This window comes from Amborella trichopoda, chromosome 10, assembly GCF_054954075.1.
Source record: "Amborella trichopoda isolate Santa Cruz 75 chromosome 10, AtrichopodaSantaCruz75HAP2 v2.0, whole genome shotgun sequence".
Taxonomy (NCBI): domain Eukaryota; kingdom Viridiplantae; phylum Streptophyta; class Magnoliopsida; order Amborellales; family Amborellaceae; genus Amborella; species Amborella trichopoda.
In genome coordinates this window covers 41,706,145-41,719,246 of record NC_142345.1, presented here as the reverse complement: position 1 = coordinate 41,719,246, position 13,102 = coordinate 41,706,145, and the positions used below count along the sequence as shown (strand labels likewise).

General features: G+C 36.7%; 1 protein-coding gene across 2 annotated transcripts; it reads right to left on the bottom strand.

The window, feature by feature from the left end:
• Positions 1 to 636: 636 nt before the first annotated feature.
• Positions 637 to 12,702, bottom strand: LOC105420617 (nudix hydrolase 2). Of its 2 annotated transcripts, none has more exons than XM_011624923.3 (9): positions 12,518 to 12,702; positions 7,775 to 7,979; positions 5,662 to 5,727; positions 3,299 to 3,436; positions 3,134 to 3,211; positions 2,984 to 3,034; positions 2,475 to 2,509; positions 1,996 to 2,104; positions 637 to 972 (listed from the first exon to the last, which is right to left on the bottom strand). In XM_011624923.3, the coding sequence occupies exons 2-9, from the start codon at positions 7,952 to 7,954 to the stop codon at positions 787 to 789; spliced, it is 843 nt and encodes a 280-aa protein (XP_011623225.1). In that variant the 5' UTR covers positions 7,955 to 7,979; positions 12,518 to 12,702; the 3' UTR covers positions 637 to 786. The 2 variants fall into 2 exon arrangements, with proteins under 2 accessions (XP_011623225.1, XP_011623226.1); XM_011624924.3 differs by having other exon boundaries at positions 7,775 to 7,974.
• Positions 12,703 to 13,102: the final 400 nt, after the last annotated feature.

Below are 13,102 nucleotides of genomic sequence, written 5' to 3'. Positions count from 1 at the left end.
ACAACTTTTTATAGTACTTCACAAAAATTATGTTTTCGAGTTTTGAAAAAAAATAACCCCCTAACAAAATCCTCTTGTAAAAAGATCCATTTATGCAAAAAGCACTAACCAACACACCAATCTACTATTTAATGATAAAGGCAGCACTCATACCACATATAATTGTTTTTTATCTTAATTTTCTCTAAAAAACAAAAAATTGAGCTCGACTTGGAAGAGTTACTCACCTCGGCCATAGGCCTAATAGTTTTGGCCACTAGTCCCAAATTCAATGCGGTCAATAATACATCCCTAAGGGGCTATCACTTGGTGTGACGGTAAAAAACTCAGGTAGCAAACGCAAGAGCACAGTCACTTTGTACACAAGCCAAAGGTTATGACCGTTTCTAACCCACCCCTTCCGAGACCTTGCTTAGATGGAACCAGCTCCGGGTTACGGCCATTTTTTCTAATAGTACATCCCTAGCTGCCCAGTTTCACATTTGACAGATAGGGCCGGCTGTCCCGTAACCAATGCAAACAAAACAAAGTTATTGTATTCTTTCTCTAATACAATAGGCTCTACTAGCCATGACCATCGTTCTAACCAGCCGGTTTTTACTACACTTATCTGGAAGCCTTTTAAAGCGCCAACAATGCTGACAAAGCACAGAGATATCATATAATTAAGAGTTTATAGGGTGGGACGACCACCTGAATTTTGCATATACAACACAATGAAACCTAGATAAAGGCAACTGGCAAACAACAAGAATAAAAAGTAAACAGAGATCAGTAAGGGGACTTTCAATATGAGCTCGAGGGCCCACTCAAGTCCCTACTGTTAAAATACAAGAAACTTCGTTGGGCAATATATGGTGAAAAGCCTCGATAGCCCTTGTCCATCCTTGCTATGCAGATATCGGCAACCTTCCTGAAGGATTCATGCGACTGGATATAGGGTTGAGCAGCATACTCATCAATTGGCATCCACTGAGAAAACAAAAACAAAGGATTGAACAAATATCAGTTACAGTTTACAAAGGATTGAACAAATATCAGTTATGGTTTAATACACAGGTGAGTGAGATAGAGTACTTGAGAGAGAGAGTGTGTGTGACTAAATACGTGTGAACATCAAGGGTGATTTTGGATCACAAACCCAACATCTACATGCATATATACTTTCACAACCCAAACATGTTCTCCCTCTCGACCATTGGAAAATTATGTTCGTACTGTTTTATTTGACCGTTATTACATGATGGTCCAAAAATAAATATCGGAGGTCCACGTCCTGCCAATTTTTCATTGTTTTTTCCAAGTTTGCCCCAGCGGACCGTAAATTAAATTCATATTTTGTAATTTTATGATGACCTCAAACCTTCAAAAATTGAGGTCTAAATGCGATCCAATGTTAGAAACATAGGACCGCCTTAGACCGTAAAAAAAATGACGCTGTAAAAAACACAGACCGGGGGGGCAAATTTGTCTAAAAATAAATTTTTTTGAGGTGCCCGTCCTTCCGAGTAATAGCAGCCTATTTTGGGCCCTTTCGTTATAACAGTTTAAAAAATCAGTACGGAAGTAAATTTTCCTAAATTTGAAGATACAAATGTTCACACACATACTCTCTCTCTATGCGACTGCTGCTCCATGGCTCTCTCTCTCTCACTAACATATTAAATTTGTTGTGGGGGTACACCGCAAAACTGTGTAATCGGAGAAAGTCTCGGTTCCCAGCAGCAAAGAAACTTGTATATGAGCAATACATGGGACATTTGTAAGAAACAATAACAATAATTTTACAAATAGAAAGTGAGAAATATATGGAGGTATATTGTTATGTATGCAAGTGGATGTATGTGCATACATTTGTGTGCACCATCTTGTGATACCCGAGTGTGCACACATCTGCATGTAATGCATACTTAATGAGGTTGCATGATAACTACGTGTATGCATCTCCATGCCCACGTGCACATAAATGCATACACCGTGAGCATGTATCCATACCTGAGCGTGTGCGATCTCGGCATCTTGTTTCACAATATCATGTGTCAAGGGGTGCAACATGCATACGAAGAGCAAATCTGACTTCCCAAAGAAGGCCTCATGAGCTTGCCTACAGAATTTAAATATCATGATAAGCTCATATATGAATAAATGAGGTAGCCTTAACAAGTTTCGTTCATATAAAAAAAATTCTCTCATGCGGTCAAGTGGGGGAAATATTTTCATACCAATTGATCTTAGTGCATCTTTTCAATCAATTAACCACTAATTGATGTAAAAACAATCACACACTTGACCATATGAGAAAATTCTTTCATGTAGAAAACATTTTCACACGAACCAAATGTGCCGTAAGTGTCAATCCTAGAGAACCAATACTATTTTTTTGTTTTAAGAATGCATATCTTCAAATATGCAAAGCTTAATCATGGACAAAAGAGGTTGGGGCGGAGCTAAGGTTTGGGGACGAGAGAGAAAACCTGAACCCAAGAACTTCCACAAACTCCGTGTTGATCTGCGATGACATAAAGACAACTTTAAAAGAAAGGAAAGCTAGGAGATATTGAGTATGGTTTGTATAGAGCTAAGGCTCTAAACAATCAAAGTACAGTACACCTTCAAATAGTGTCGAGAAATGTGGTTTTAATACTGAAAATATTTGTGATAGCCTTAAAATATATTCTCATATCTAATTATAAAAATTAAAGCTTAAAAAATAGTGTAGACCGAGCAAATCCATGAAAACTTGAAAATCTTGAAAATTGAGGGTCCAAAAATACACAAGATGCACTATTTCCAAAACTTGAAATCCAATTTTTTCTCATGTCCATGCATCTTGAGGTCGAGATGATCATGAGGATATTTGAGCATCAAAACAACCTCTTCTAGTGAAATTTTTGAGGTGCGCTCCAATTTGATTGTTTAGAGCCTCGCACTAATATAAACGTTTTCTGTAGATATTAAGTAATAAACAGAACATGTTGCTTACCCCTGTCTCTTCTTTCACTTCTCTAACGACCCCAACAGAAATATCTTCACCCTACAAAGGAGATCAGGAATAAAAAACAGTGATAAAAGCAGCAAGACCTCATTGATCAAATGGAAAATTATATGATTTCAGATCTAGAGAGAGGAATACCGCATCAACAACACCCGTAGGAAATTTCCATACGCCACTCCCCTGGAATTTTCCAGACTTTTCCTGGACTACCAGAACCTAACAGACATGGACATCCAGAGAGAAGCAAAGTCACCATTAGGTGTGCACAAATGTATATGTATGAGAGAGAGAGGGAGAGAGAACCTCTCTTTTATCATTCATTACAAAAGCAGTGATTCCAACACGGTGTGAGGCATTGACAGGAAAGGTATGAGCGGTGTTAGGAATCCAGTGTACAAGCATTAGATAGGTTGGCTCTGCATGGTGATACCAAAAGCCCTCCTGCAAGGCATTAGACGGTGGTTTCAAAGAATTCTTGGAGCATCTACAGCATAGAAATATTTCCAATATAGAAAAATATTGACAAGGGGTCATAAGAAAAGGGAAATTATCTTAAAAAGGCCTCCAAAAATCCAGGCTGCCAATTAAAACCTCCCTCTTATTCATATCAAGGAGCCGTTAAACTTCAAAGGCCACATTCCATACAGCTTCCCAACCCTTCTACATATTTCTCAATAACAACCATTGAAAAAGACCTTCATCCTCTCAACATCCAAACATCTATTCCCTTGATTTATTGTACAAAAATTTGGCCGCCGACCGCCTAGGCAGCCTGTTTTTCAAGCCGTCTAGGCATGGCCTAGTGGCAGGGGAAGGGGGGATCGAGGTCCAGGCAGACTTGTTTAAGGCAGGCGCTTAAGCGGGTCTAGGTCCCCGTTTGGCAATCTAGGCAGCCTGTTTCTCACACCGCCTAAGCGGGGAGGTCAGGAGGACTTGTTTAAGGCAGGTGCTTAGGCGGGTCTGGGTGCCTACATCAAGTTTTTTTCTTTTATTTAGTGAAAGAGAATTAGGTTTACAGAGGGATTTTTTACTTTTTGTACTTCTATTCATTTATTTTAGAGAGAAAATATTGTCTTTTAATATCAGTATCCTTTCTCTAATTTTTGTTTATTAAAAACTAAGTACCTGACACGGTTCTTAAAAAGTAAAAGTATCCTTTTTCTTTTAATTAGTAAAATACCTTTCTTTAATTTTTAGAAGAGAGAGAAAGGGTACATTTCTTTAAAAAGCACACATGTGGCACATTTATACTAACACATGCACCTAGCCATGATATTAATAATTGCTTTTTTATACAACTCCACATTGTGTGGCAATAAGATATTAATTTTTATATAAATCAAAACCATAAAAGGGAGAGAAGGCGCCCCCATGATATTAATCTTAAAAATTGATTAAGATATTAAATTTTTGCAAGAGGTGTGGCCAATGGATAGAATTTTGAGCTCATCCAACACGACCAACATAGGAGGGAGAAAGCTAGGAAAGCAGCATCACATAACAAAGAAAATATGGGACTAACAGCTGGCAATAATACAGGAGGGAAAAAAAACTTTTTCTTAAGAAGTCTGCAACACAAAAGAGAAACAAATAAGGACGCTTTCCTCCAGTGGTTCTCTGCAGATCACCCGACCACCAAAAATTGAGCCCAAATATTAGTAGGAACACAGCTGATTGAGGCATAAGAAGATATAGAATAAACCCTGTTTAATTAGAGAAACTTCAACATCTATTATGGCATGTTTAGTTCACATGAAAATGTTTTCTAGGACTTAGAAATTGGATTTTTAATTTTCTTTAAGATTATTCTTGCCTTTTTTAGTTGTAGAGATTTAAGGGGTAGAATTAAAAGTTTAGTTTTTTCTATTTTATTTTTTTGAAGACGGATATGGATGGGGAATAGCATGGTTAAGTTGGTTAGGATTTAAATTTGTTTTTTATAGATAAGGGAGAGATAGAGTTTAATTTTATTTATTTATTTATTATTCTTTTTAGTTTGTATTTAAAAGGAAGAGGTTCATTCTTTGTAGAGAGTAATTGGATAATAAAGAAAAAGTTTGATCTTGTGCAAAGATCTTGAGGTGGACTCCCTTGTAGGCCTAGAGAGAGGGTATAACCTCTCAAACCTTCAATTTTTTTTTTATTTCTGGTTTATTATTTTTTCACTGCATCAATTTTGTTGGTCTATGAAAAATGTTAACATTATCAAAAAAAAAAATGTTGGTCTATGAAATGATAGCACTTCTAGTGATATAAGTTAGGAATGCCTTCTCTCCTCATGCATCCCTTGTTTCATGCCTACAAAAATTACATTCCCCAAAACTGCAACTTTTTCCAAAGATATCTTTCTTTTTACGATTTACTTTCCACCATGATTTATTTATTTATTATTATTTATTAACAGAAATGAACACCAAATTCTATTTTTGAGGTATGGTTTTGCTTTAAACTAAAGCTACATACCCCACTAAATCCCAACATTCTTCAAAAACAACAGATCAGCAGAAAGCAAAAAGCATGCAATAATCACAACCATCCATAAAAGACTAGGAGTTCATACAAAAGCATCCAATGCATATAATAAAAATGGAATACACATAGAACACGAACAAATAAGTGCTCGTAATATTTCAGCTTTTTAAGTAACCACACTCTAAATGACATACCTGAACTGCAGCATCAACAAGATGTGATTGTTCAATAAGTAATTTCATCCAAACTCCTTTCTTACCCTGTAAAACAAGATTGGAGAAGTTGGTCGGGAAGAAATCATTAAAAAATGCTAAAAAAGATGTGGATGCATCAAATATATTATGCAATGGAGAGATCATCAGGTGATAGTAAAACAATCAGTAAAAAGCCCAAGTTTAATATAATATGTTACCACCAGAGTAAAAGCTCCAAATCAATGTTTAGGAAGTCACCTCGGCCAAGGTGACTTGAACTCGACCTATAACCCCAAGAAAATTGTAAAAAAAAAGAGAAAAAGTTAAAAAAAGTTAAAAATTAGAGAAGGTTAAAAAAAGAGCTAATAGAGTAATAGAGCTAAAGGGTAATAGAGTTTGTTGCTAATCTTTATTTAATACATGTAAAGCAATATATTCTATCTCAATTATCCAAAATTCCAGACTTCGCATAAACATCTAAAATTCCAAAATCTAAATTTCAAATTCCAAAGAGATAACTACCAAAAGTTTATGAAGACATTAAAAAATAAAAAATAATCAACTCTCAAGATATAATCCAAATATCCAAATACAAATTTTCTACAAAGATGACCAAAAAGAATCTCTTACTCCTTTTTCAGAAACTCTATATTCCAGTAATTATCTACATAAAAAAAAATTTGTCTTTTAATCATCAAAGAACCACCAAAATTGGTTTTATATACCCCTGAACCAACACCCCCCGCGCTTTTCTTTTGTTTGGGGGAGTTACCTTTTTGCCCACACTCATGGGGCAACTTTTTGCCCACAAGCATGGGCTGCATATGCGGGAGCATAGCCATGGGAGGAATCAACAATTACATCTAATGCCGTTTTCTAATTTCACACAAAGGAATACATTAATGTATTTCAATGATATTAAGGGCAACTTACTATCCAAAATTTGGGAGTAGATTTTTCTAACATCACCATATATATAAAGAGGGAGTGAATCAATGGGCCTACCTGCCTCTTGAAAAGTATAAGCCAGACCCCCAAGATCGAACCATAGGAGACAAAATGTAGAATGGTGGAACTCCTTTTGCCCAAATTTTTTGCGTGGATTTGTTCTTTTTTATTGTGAGAAGCTAGATGTGACCTAAATGTGCATAACATTTAGGGTGCATAGGACCCCTACTTTTTTCAAAAACCTAATTTTATTAGTGCAAGAATCTAGGTCATTTCTCTTTCTCCTCCTATCATGGTAGCCGAGCATGTATCATGTTATAAACCAATCAGCTTATTTAATCTCTCTCTCTCTCTCTCTCTCCATTTGCATATATGCAAAGGGAAGTGATTTCATGCAACAGTTTCATAACAATATAATAAATACGCTCCTTTAAAACACTGTCTATGGCCCCAAATTTTGCACAGACACTGTCTTTATCCCAATGATCATATCTCATAAAGAAGGTAGAAAAATTGAACTAGCATCCTAGAAAAGATTCAAATTAATCTCACTCCAACAATGAACATAAGTTATTAATTTTGGTGGAAAATAGATTTAGGCCTTTAAGAATTCCAACTCAACTTAAAAGAGAATATGATCATCTGACGATGATAAGGTTATCTACCACGTTTGAGATCAAAGAAATCCCCCAAGGCCCAAATCTAACCGACCCATCAAATGAATGGCCTACATTTATTGTGTTAACAAAACCGCATTTTTAGTGTGGTTTTGAAATTTTATTTCTTTAATATTGTTCAATGAGATGAAAATAGTATATGTTTCAAAGTTGCCCTAACACGATTTCTGAAGTTGGATTTTCATTCCAATACTATGAATTTTTTTTATGAAATCACTAATTCGCTTGCACTATTTGAATCTTATCTTATTTTATAAATCAGATCAGGCTGAAAATTCTGAGAGTTTGAGAAAATATAAAAAAAAAATATTAAAAATAAAATGACCAAAATACCCTTCATTGTTGCAAGGGATTTTTTGTCATTTTATATTTTAGAATTATCTTTTTATATATTTTTCTGGTGCCTGAGGGCAAGAAATATGCACACCCAAAATCTTAACTGAATCCAATGGGTTAACCTACTTAAGAGTTAATGAACAAGAGATTACCAAGTGCCTCCATTTGGATAGTGATGCTTTCAGCGAACAAACAAAGGCTCCAACATCCATAGTTGCTTCCAAGTTAACAATAACACCACCATAGGAATCCTCCTTCCATTTGAGTAGTTCAGCCTCATATTCCTCTCCATCAAGACTGGTTACCAGTGATGGGTTTGTAGAGCTTGACATTGCACAGATTCACAATGGATCTAGCCTTAAAATTCAAACGAACTAGTTACAAAATGAACTACACCTTCAAAAACTATGTTTGGAGAACTTGTTTGACGATAATGTTTAACATACACTCAATACACTGTGATAAACGACCTCAAAAAAACAAAATTTGAAAACACACAGCAAAAATCTTTTTTTTTTTTTTTTTAATCTAATAGATATAGGCCATCCATTTGATGGGATGATTAGATCTAGGCCTTAGAGGGATTGTCTTTTTTATCTCAATTCTGAATTCTTCAAAGCCTAGATCTCAATGTCCACCAAATGGACGGGCTGGACACAATTGTTGGAAGAGTGCAAGTATAAAATTTTGGATCATACAAATGTGACGAACATGGTTATTTAAAAGAGCAGTTTCCTGAAGATTACTTTGAATTTGACCAGCTCCGTATGGATCCTTGTCACCCAGATTACCTTATACAATTAGGCTTGGGAGCCGAGACGTAGTGAAAATTGTACGATGTTATGCGATTGCACGTTTGGTTCATGTGAAATAATTTTCTGGAGAACATTTTCGTATGAAAAAATTCTCTCATGTGGTCAAGTGTGGGAATATTTTTATATCAATTAGTTGCCTATTGGTGTGAAAAGATGCACTAAGACCAATTGGTATAAAAAATTCCTACACTTAACCACATGAGAGAATTTTTGTCATGTGAAAATGTTTTCTAGAAAACAATTTCATGCAAACCAAACGTGCATTAACTAAAGAAGAGTAACATTTTTCACTCAATACCATCATGCTCCTCTAGGGTGAGTTGGTTCTCTATCCCTTCTTCCAAACATTGAAGATCATCTGATAACATTGGTTCCTCATCATTGCCTGCAATCCATTCTATTAGTGGATCATCTACAAGCATGCTTCAACACTTGTAGGGTCTGTACGACAACGTTTAGGCCTTTCAGGCTTTTGTTGTTGTGAGTTATATTGGACAAAAGCAAGGTCATTCAACTTCTTTGCAGCCAAATGATTCATTCGGTTTGCATGTACTTGGTCAAATGTACTCCAATTTCGCTTGCAACCTGAAGATGTAGTTGTTTGACTCAAAATTCAAATTGCTAGGTTTCAGAGTTCAGCCAACTCAATACCATAAGCGCTCCACCAATCAACTACGAAAAAAAACTAAAAGGTTGATTTAGTTTTTTGACAACTATATACACACTGCTGTTAATTAATGCATGTCATTTCCTCCTATTTTACTCGATGGTTTGAACTAATAATATGGATTTAGGTGATATGCAGCACCATGTATATCAGAGTGAAGCTGATTTCTCCACCTACTGTCAATGATCTTGCACACATTTGTGGACCGATGACCCTTTTTATCAAAGCCTTGGCAGTGCACATAGCATCAAAGATGTAACCTATTGTGGGTTTGTCTGAGTCAACCAATTGCAAGACCTTTAATAACTACCATTGCTCTTGCATTAAATGCTGTCTTCCAAAAGCTATCACTCATCACTAACTTTTGGACATTCTTCCCCTTATCAGTCTTTGAGTAACTACAGTTTTTCCACTCAGGGTTGAGAACTAGTTTTTGAAAAACATCACCTGCTCAACCAAAACCTGAATGGCAATGAAACTAAACCCAAAACAAGTGATCGATGGGTGCACGATGTCTCCCCCATTAGAGTGTTCCCTAAATTTCGTGAGTACCCAAGCATGGTTATAGACAAACTTAAGAATTTTCATTCCATAACCAATACCTCTTTAACCCAATCAAATTCTTCTAAATCTTGATGAATAAGATCGATGACATGCGCTGCACATGTTACACAGTATATATGGCCATAATCTTCTGCCCATCTTCTCTGAGCAAATTTGAATGCAGCTCATGGATCCCTAACTCTCAGAACAAAGTTCTTTGCTCCTACATAATCCTACATAATCGATAACCTGCCTAAACAAATTAAAAATATAGTCCCCAGTCATGCAATTATCGTCGATATCTATGCTCTTCATAAATTTTGTTCCTATAGTTTTCAAAATTTCCTCGGTTATTACACTCCATAAGATAAACAAGCTCTATGAAATTTGTACAATATAAACTCCAATTTACATACCTGAGGAACAATAAAACATAAAGTTGACTAAAATATGGCCAGTGTTTCAAAAAGCGCTAGGCGGCACCTAGACGGTCGAGGGGGTCCAGGCTGCCCAACGCTTTGGTGGGCACCTAGAACCTGGGCGGTCCAGTAGAAATCTTTTTTTTTTTTTTGGATTTTCTCTCTCTAAAATAGCCTCTAATGGGTTTTAGGTTTCAAATGAACCTAAAACCCATAATTTTTAACAAATGACCCAAAAATACCCTCAAGGAGCCCCATTTCTGCACCTAGGCAGGGCGCAGGCCATGGGCGGTCGCTGGAGCGACCGCCTAGGTGGGTTCAGGCAAGCGCCTAGGCAGGTTCCCAGGCGCCTAGGCGGGTTCCCTAGCGCCTAGGCAGGCGCCCAAGGATATCCGCCTAATTTGGCTGCCTAGGCCTGAGCGATACGCCCAGGCCCTCTGGACCGCCTAGGTGGCCACCCAGGCGCAAGGCGGTCCACTTTTTAAAACACTGGATATGGCCATGTTAATCTTTCCTACCATCCACCATTACTGTACAACCATGTTGTTGCCAACATAAACTACGTTGTGAAATCATAGTTTCCTCCAATACGGCCTTCTCTTTTCGTAAAAGCACACCAAATAGCTCATTGGTAGTAGGGGTTTTAAACCTTTGCCATGATTTGCAATGGCATTCATAGCATCCCTAAACGTGCTCGAAGAGGCTACTTGAATGGAATCGCATTGTCGACAAACATTTTCAATATAAACTCACATGCAAAATCACAAGAAGTCCAAGCTAAAGTTTTTGTAATCATTTGTTGTTCTTCTCGACGATCACTGCTATTTGTGCGAGAATCCATTAATAAGAAAGGAGGAAAAGGGTGCGTAGATGGCCCATTACCAACACGGCTACCTTAGGACAACCCACCATTGGTACTAGCACCACCAGACTTCCACGACTACGAACACTTTTCTTTAGGGATCCCGAATGCATTGATGAATGAGAATTGTGACCCATCTGTTTCCCATATTGTTTGGGGACATATTCTTCTTCAGTATGATATTCATCATCATCCTCGTCACTATTTTTTCTAATACATCCCTTTCTTGATGGTCTGGGCATTTAGCTTGTTCCGTAGCCAACCATTTATCAAGGACTGTCTTCACCAGCACTATCAAATCTCTAGGCACTTTGCGATGTCCTTTCGTGCTGCCAAGTGTTTCTTCATTCTTGTGATCCCTGCAGTGGTTGTCTTCCCACAATAGTGTCCCTTACGCCTACTGCCATCAATTCGAGTGCAGTACTTGTAGAATTGGGCCTCTTTCCTACCTTCACTCATCCTGGTCTTGAAATGTAAGAGTTTAAATTTTATATGTCGATTTTCTGGTGTTAAAGGATTCCCTTATATGCCAGATATTTAGGCCTAAATCTTACTTTGTTGTTATCACAAAACTTCCAGTTACAACAATCATTACAGTCCAATTTGTTCTACCAGAAACTGAATTGAACAAAATTTAGAACTTTTATTTCCTACTATGGTAAGCATTTCAGCTGAAATCTCACTGAATTGTGTGTTGTGTTAACACAAGAGCTGGAATATACAACAATCACTACAGTAAAAAAAAAAACAAATTTTGGTCAAAAGCCAACAAAATTCAAACTTTCCTTTCTTATATGCTAAATATTCTGTTCATAATCTCATTGGATCTTGTCATAGCATCAAAAAATTCCTAACCTGTACAACCATTACATACCATTTTACTTCACTAAAACCTCTGTTTGTTATTTGGAATTTGACTGTGGTTGACTCTACATCACGGTGGACATAAATTCCATATAACTGGGACAAAATTTAGGGGATCTGGAGGTACGAGATGTCCGCACTTTCTTTGAAATGCTAAACGCCTCCGTCTCGATAAATTTTCAAGGTGCAAATGGGTCCCAATGAGTATACTCCCGGGATATAGCCAAATCATAATACAATTCCTGAGCCCTGAGTTGCACACTCATCAGCCCCATACAAAACCACAGTCTCGAAAATACTGATATGCATTTCCAATCGGTATGATACCACAAACATTAATTGAAAATAAACATATCTCTCACTACAAAAATCATCATCCGATCGGTATAATACAAACATCGATTAGGATGGCAAACTTCTCTCTCTCACTACAAAAATCATCATTCAATGGGTATATTTCAAATATCGATTAGGATTGCAAACTTATCTCTCACTACAAAAATATCATCTAATCAGTATAATAGGATTGCAAACTTATCTCTCACTATAAAAATATCATCCAATCAGTATAACACCGATTAGAAAAACAAACTTCTCTCCCTCTCGCGATAAAAAATTATCATCCAATCAGTATAGAACAATAAAACATCGATTGAGAACAGAAGCAGAGATATATGATCATCTCGTGCCATAAATAACTCATTAAATTTAAGAATACCTATTACCTGAAACTCGCACGAGGCTAGTGCTTGACTCTCGTACTTGAGAGAGATTACGAGGTTGAATTCACAAGAGAGAGAATGCAAAACGTGAGAGTGAGTATTTGTGGTGCGTGGGGTGAGTAGTTGAGAGAGAAATTAGAGGATGTGATGTATGCAACTCTTTTTCTTTTCTGTTGCGAGTTTCAAAACTACATGTTGTTGAATATCTTCCCATTTTTCTGTTGCGAGTTTTAAAACTACGTGTTGTTGAATATCTTGCCATTTTTCTGGGTAAATAATATCTTCTTAATTCATTTTCACATTATAGTCATGAAGGACCATCAACCGTTTTACCTAATCTTTGCACCACATTTCGTTTCTTGACCTTTATGCCAACCTCAGATACTTCATGTGGCATTTTTTGTTGGTACTTTAATACCCTCTTCGCACATCTTGTAAGTTTTATATCTTTTAATATTTTATTCAGCGCAAAAAAAAAGGTATCGAAATTCTTACATTACCTACCCCTTGATGGTTCCCATTTTGAGTGGTAATGGGGTTTCATTTTTGCCAATTTCCTTGTCAATTTGGTACTTTGCAATTTCTATT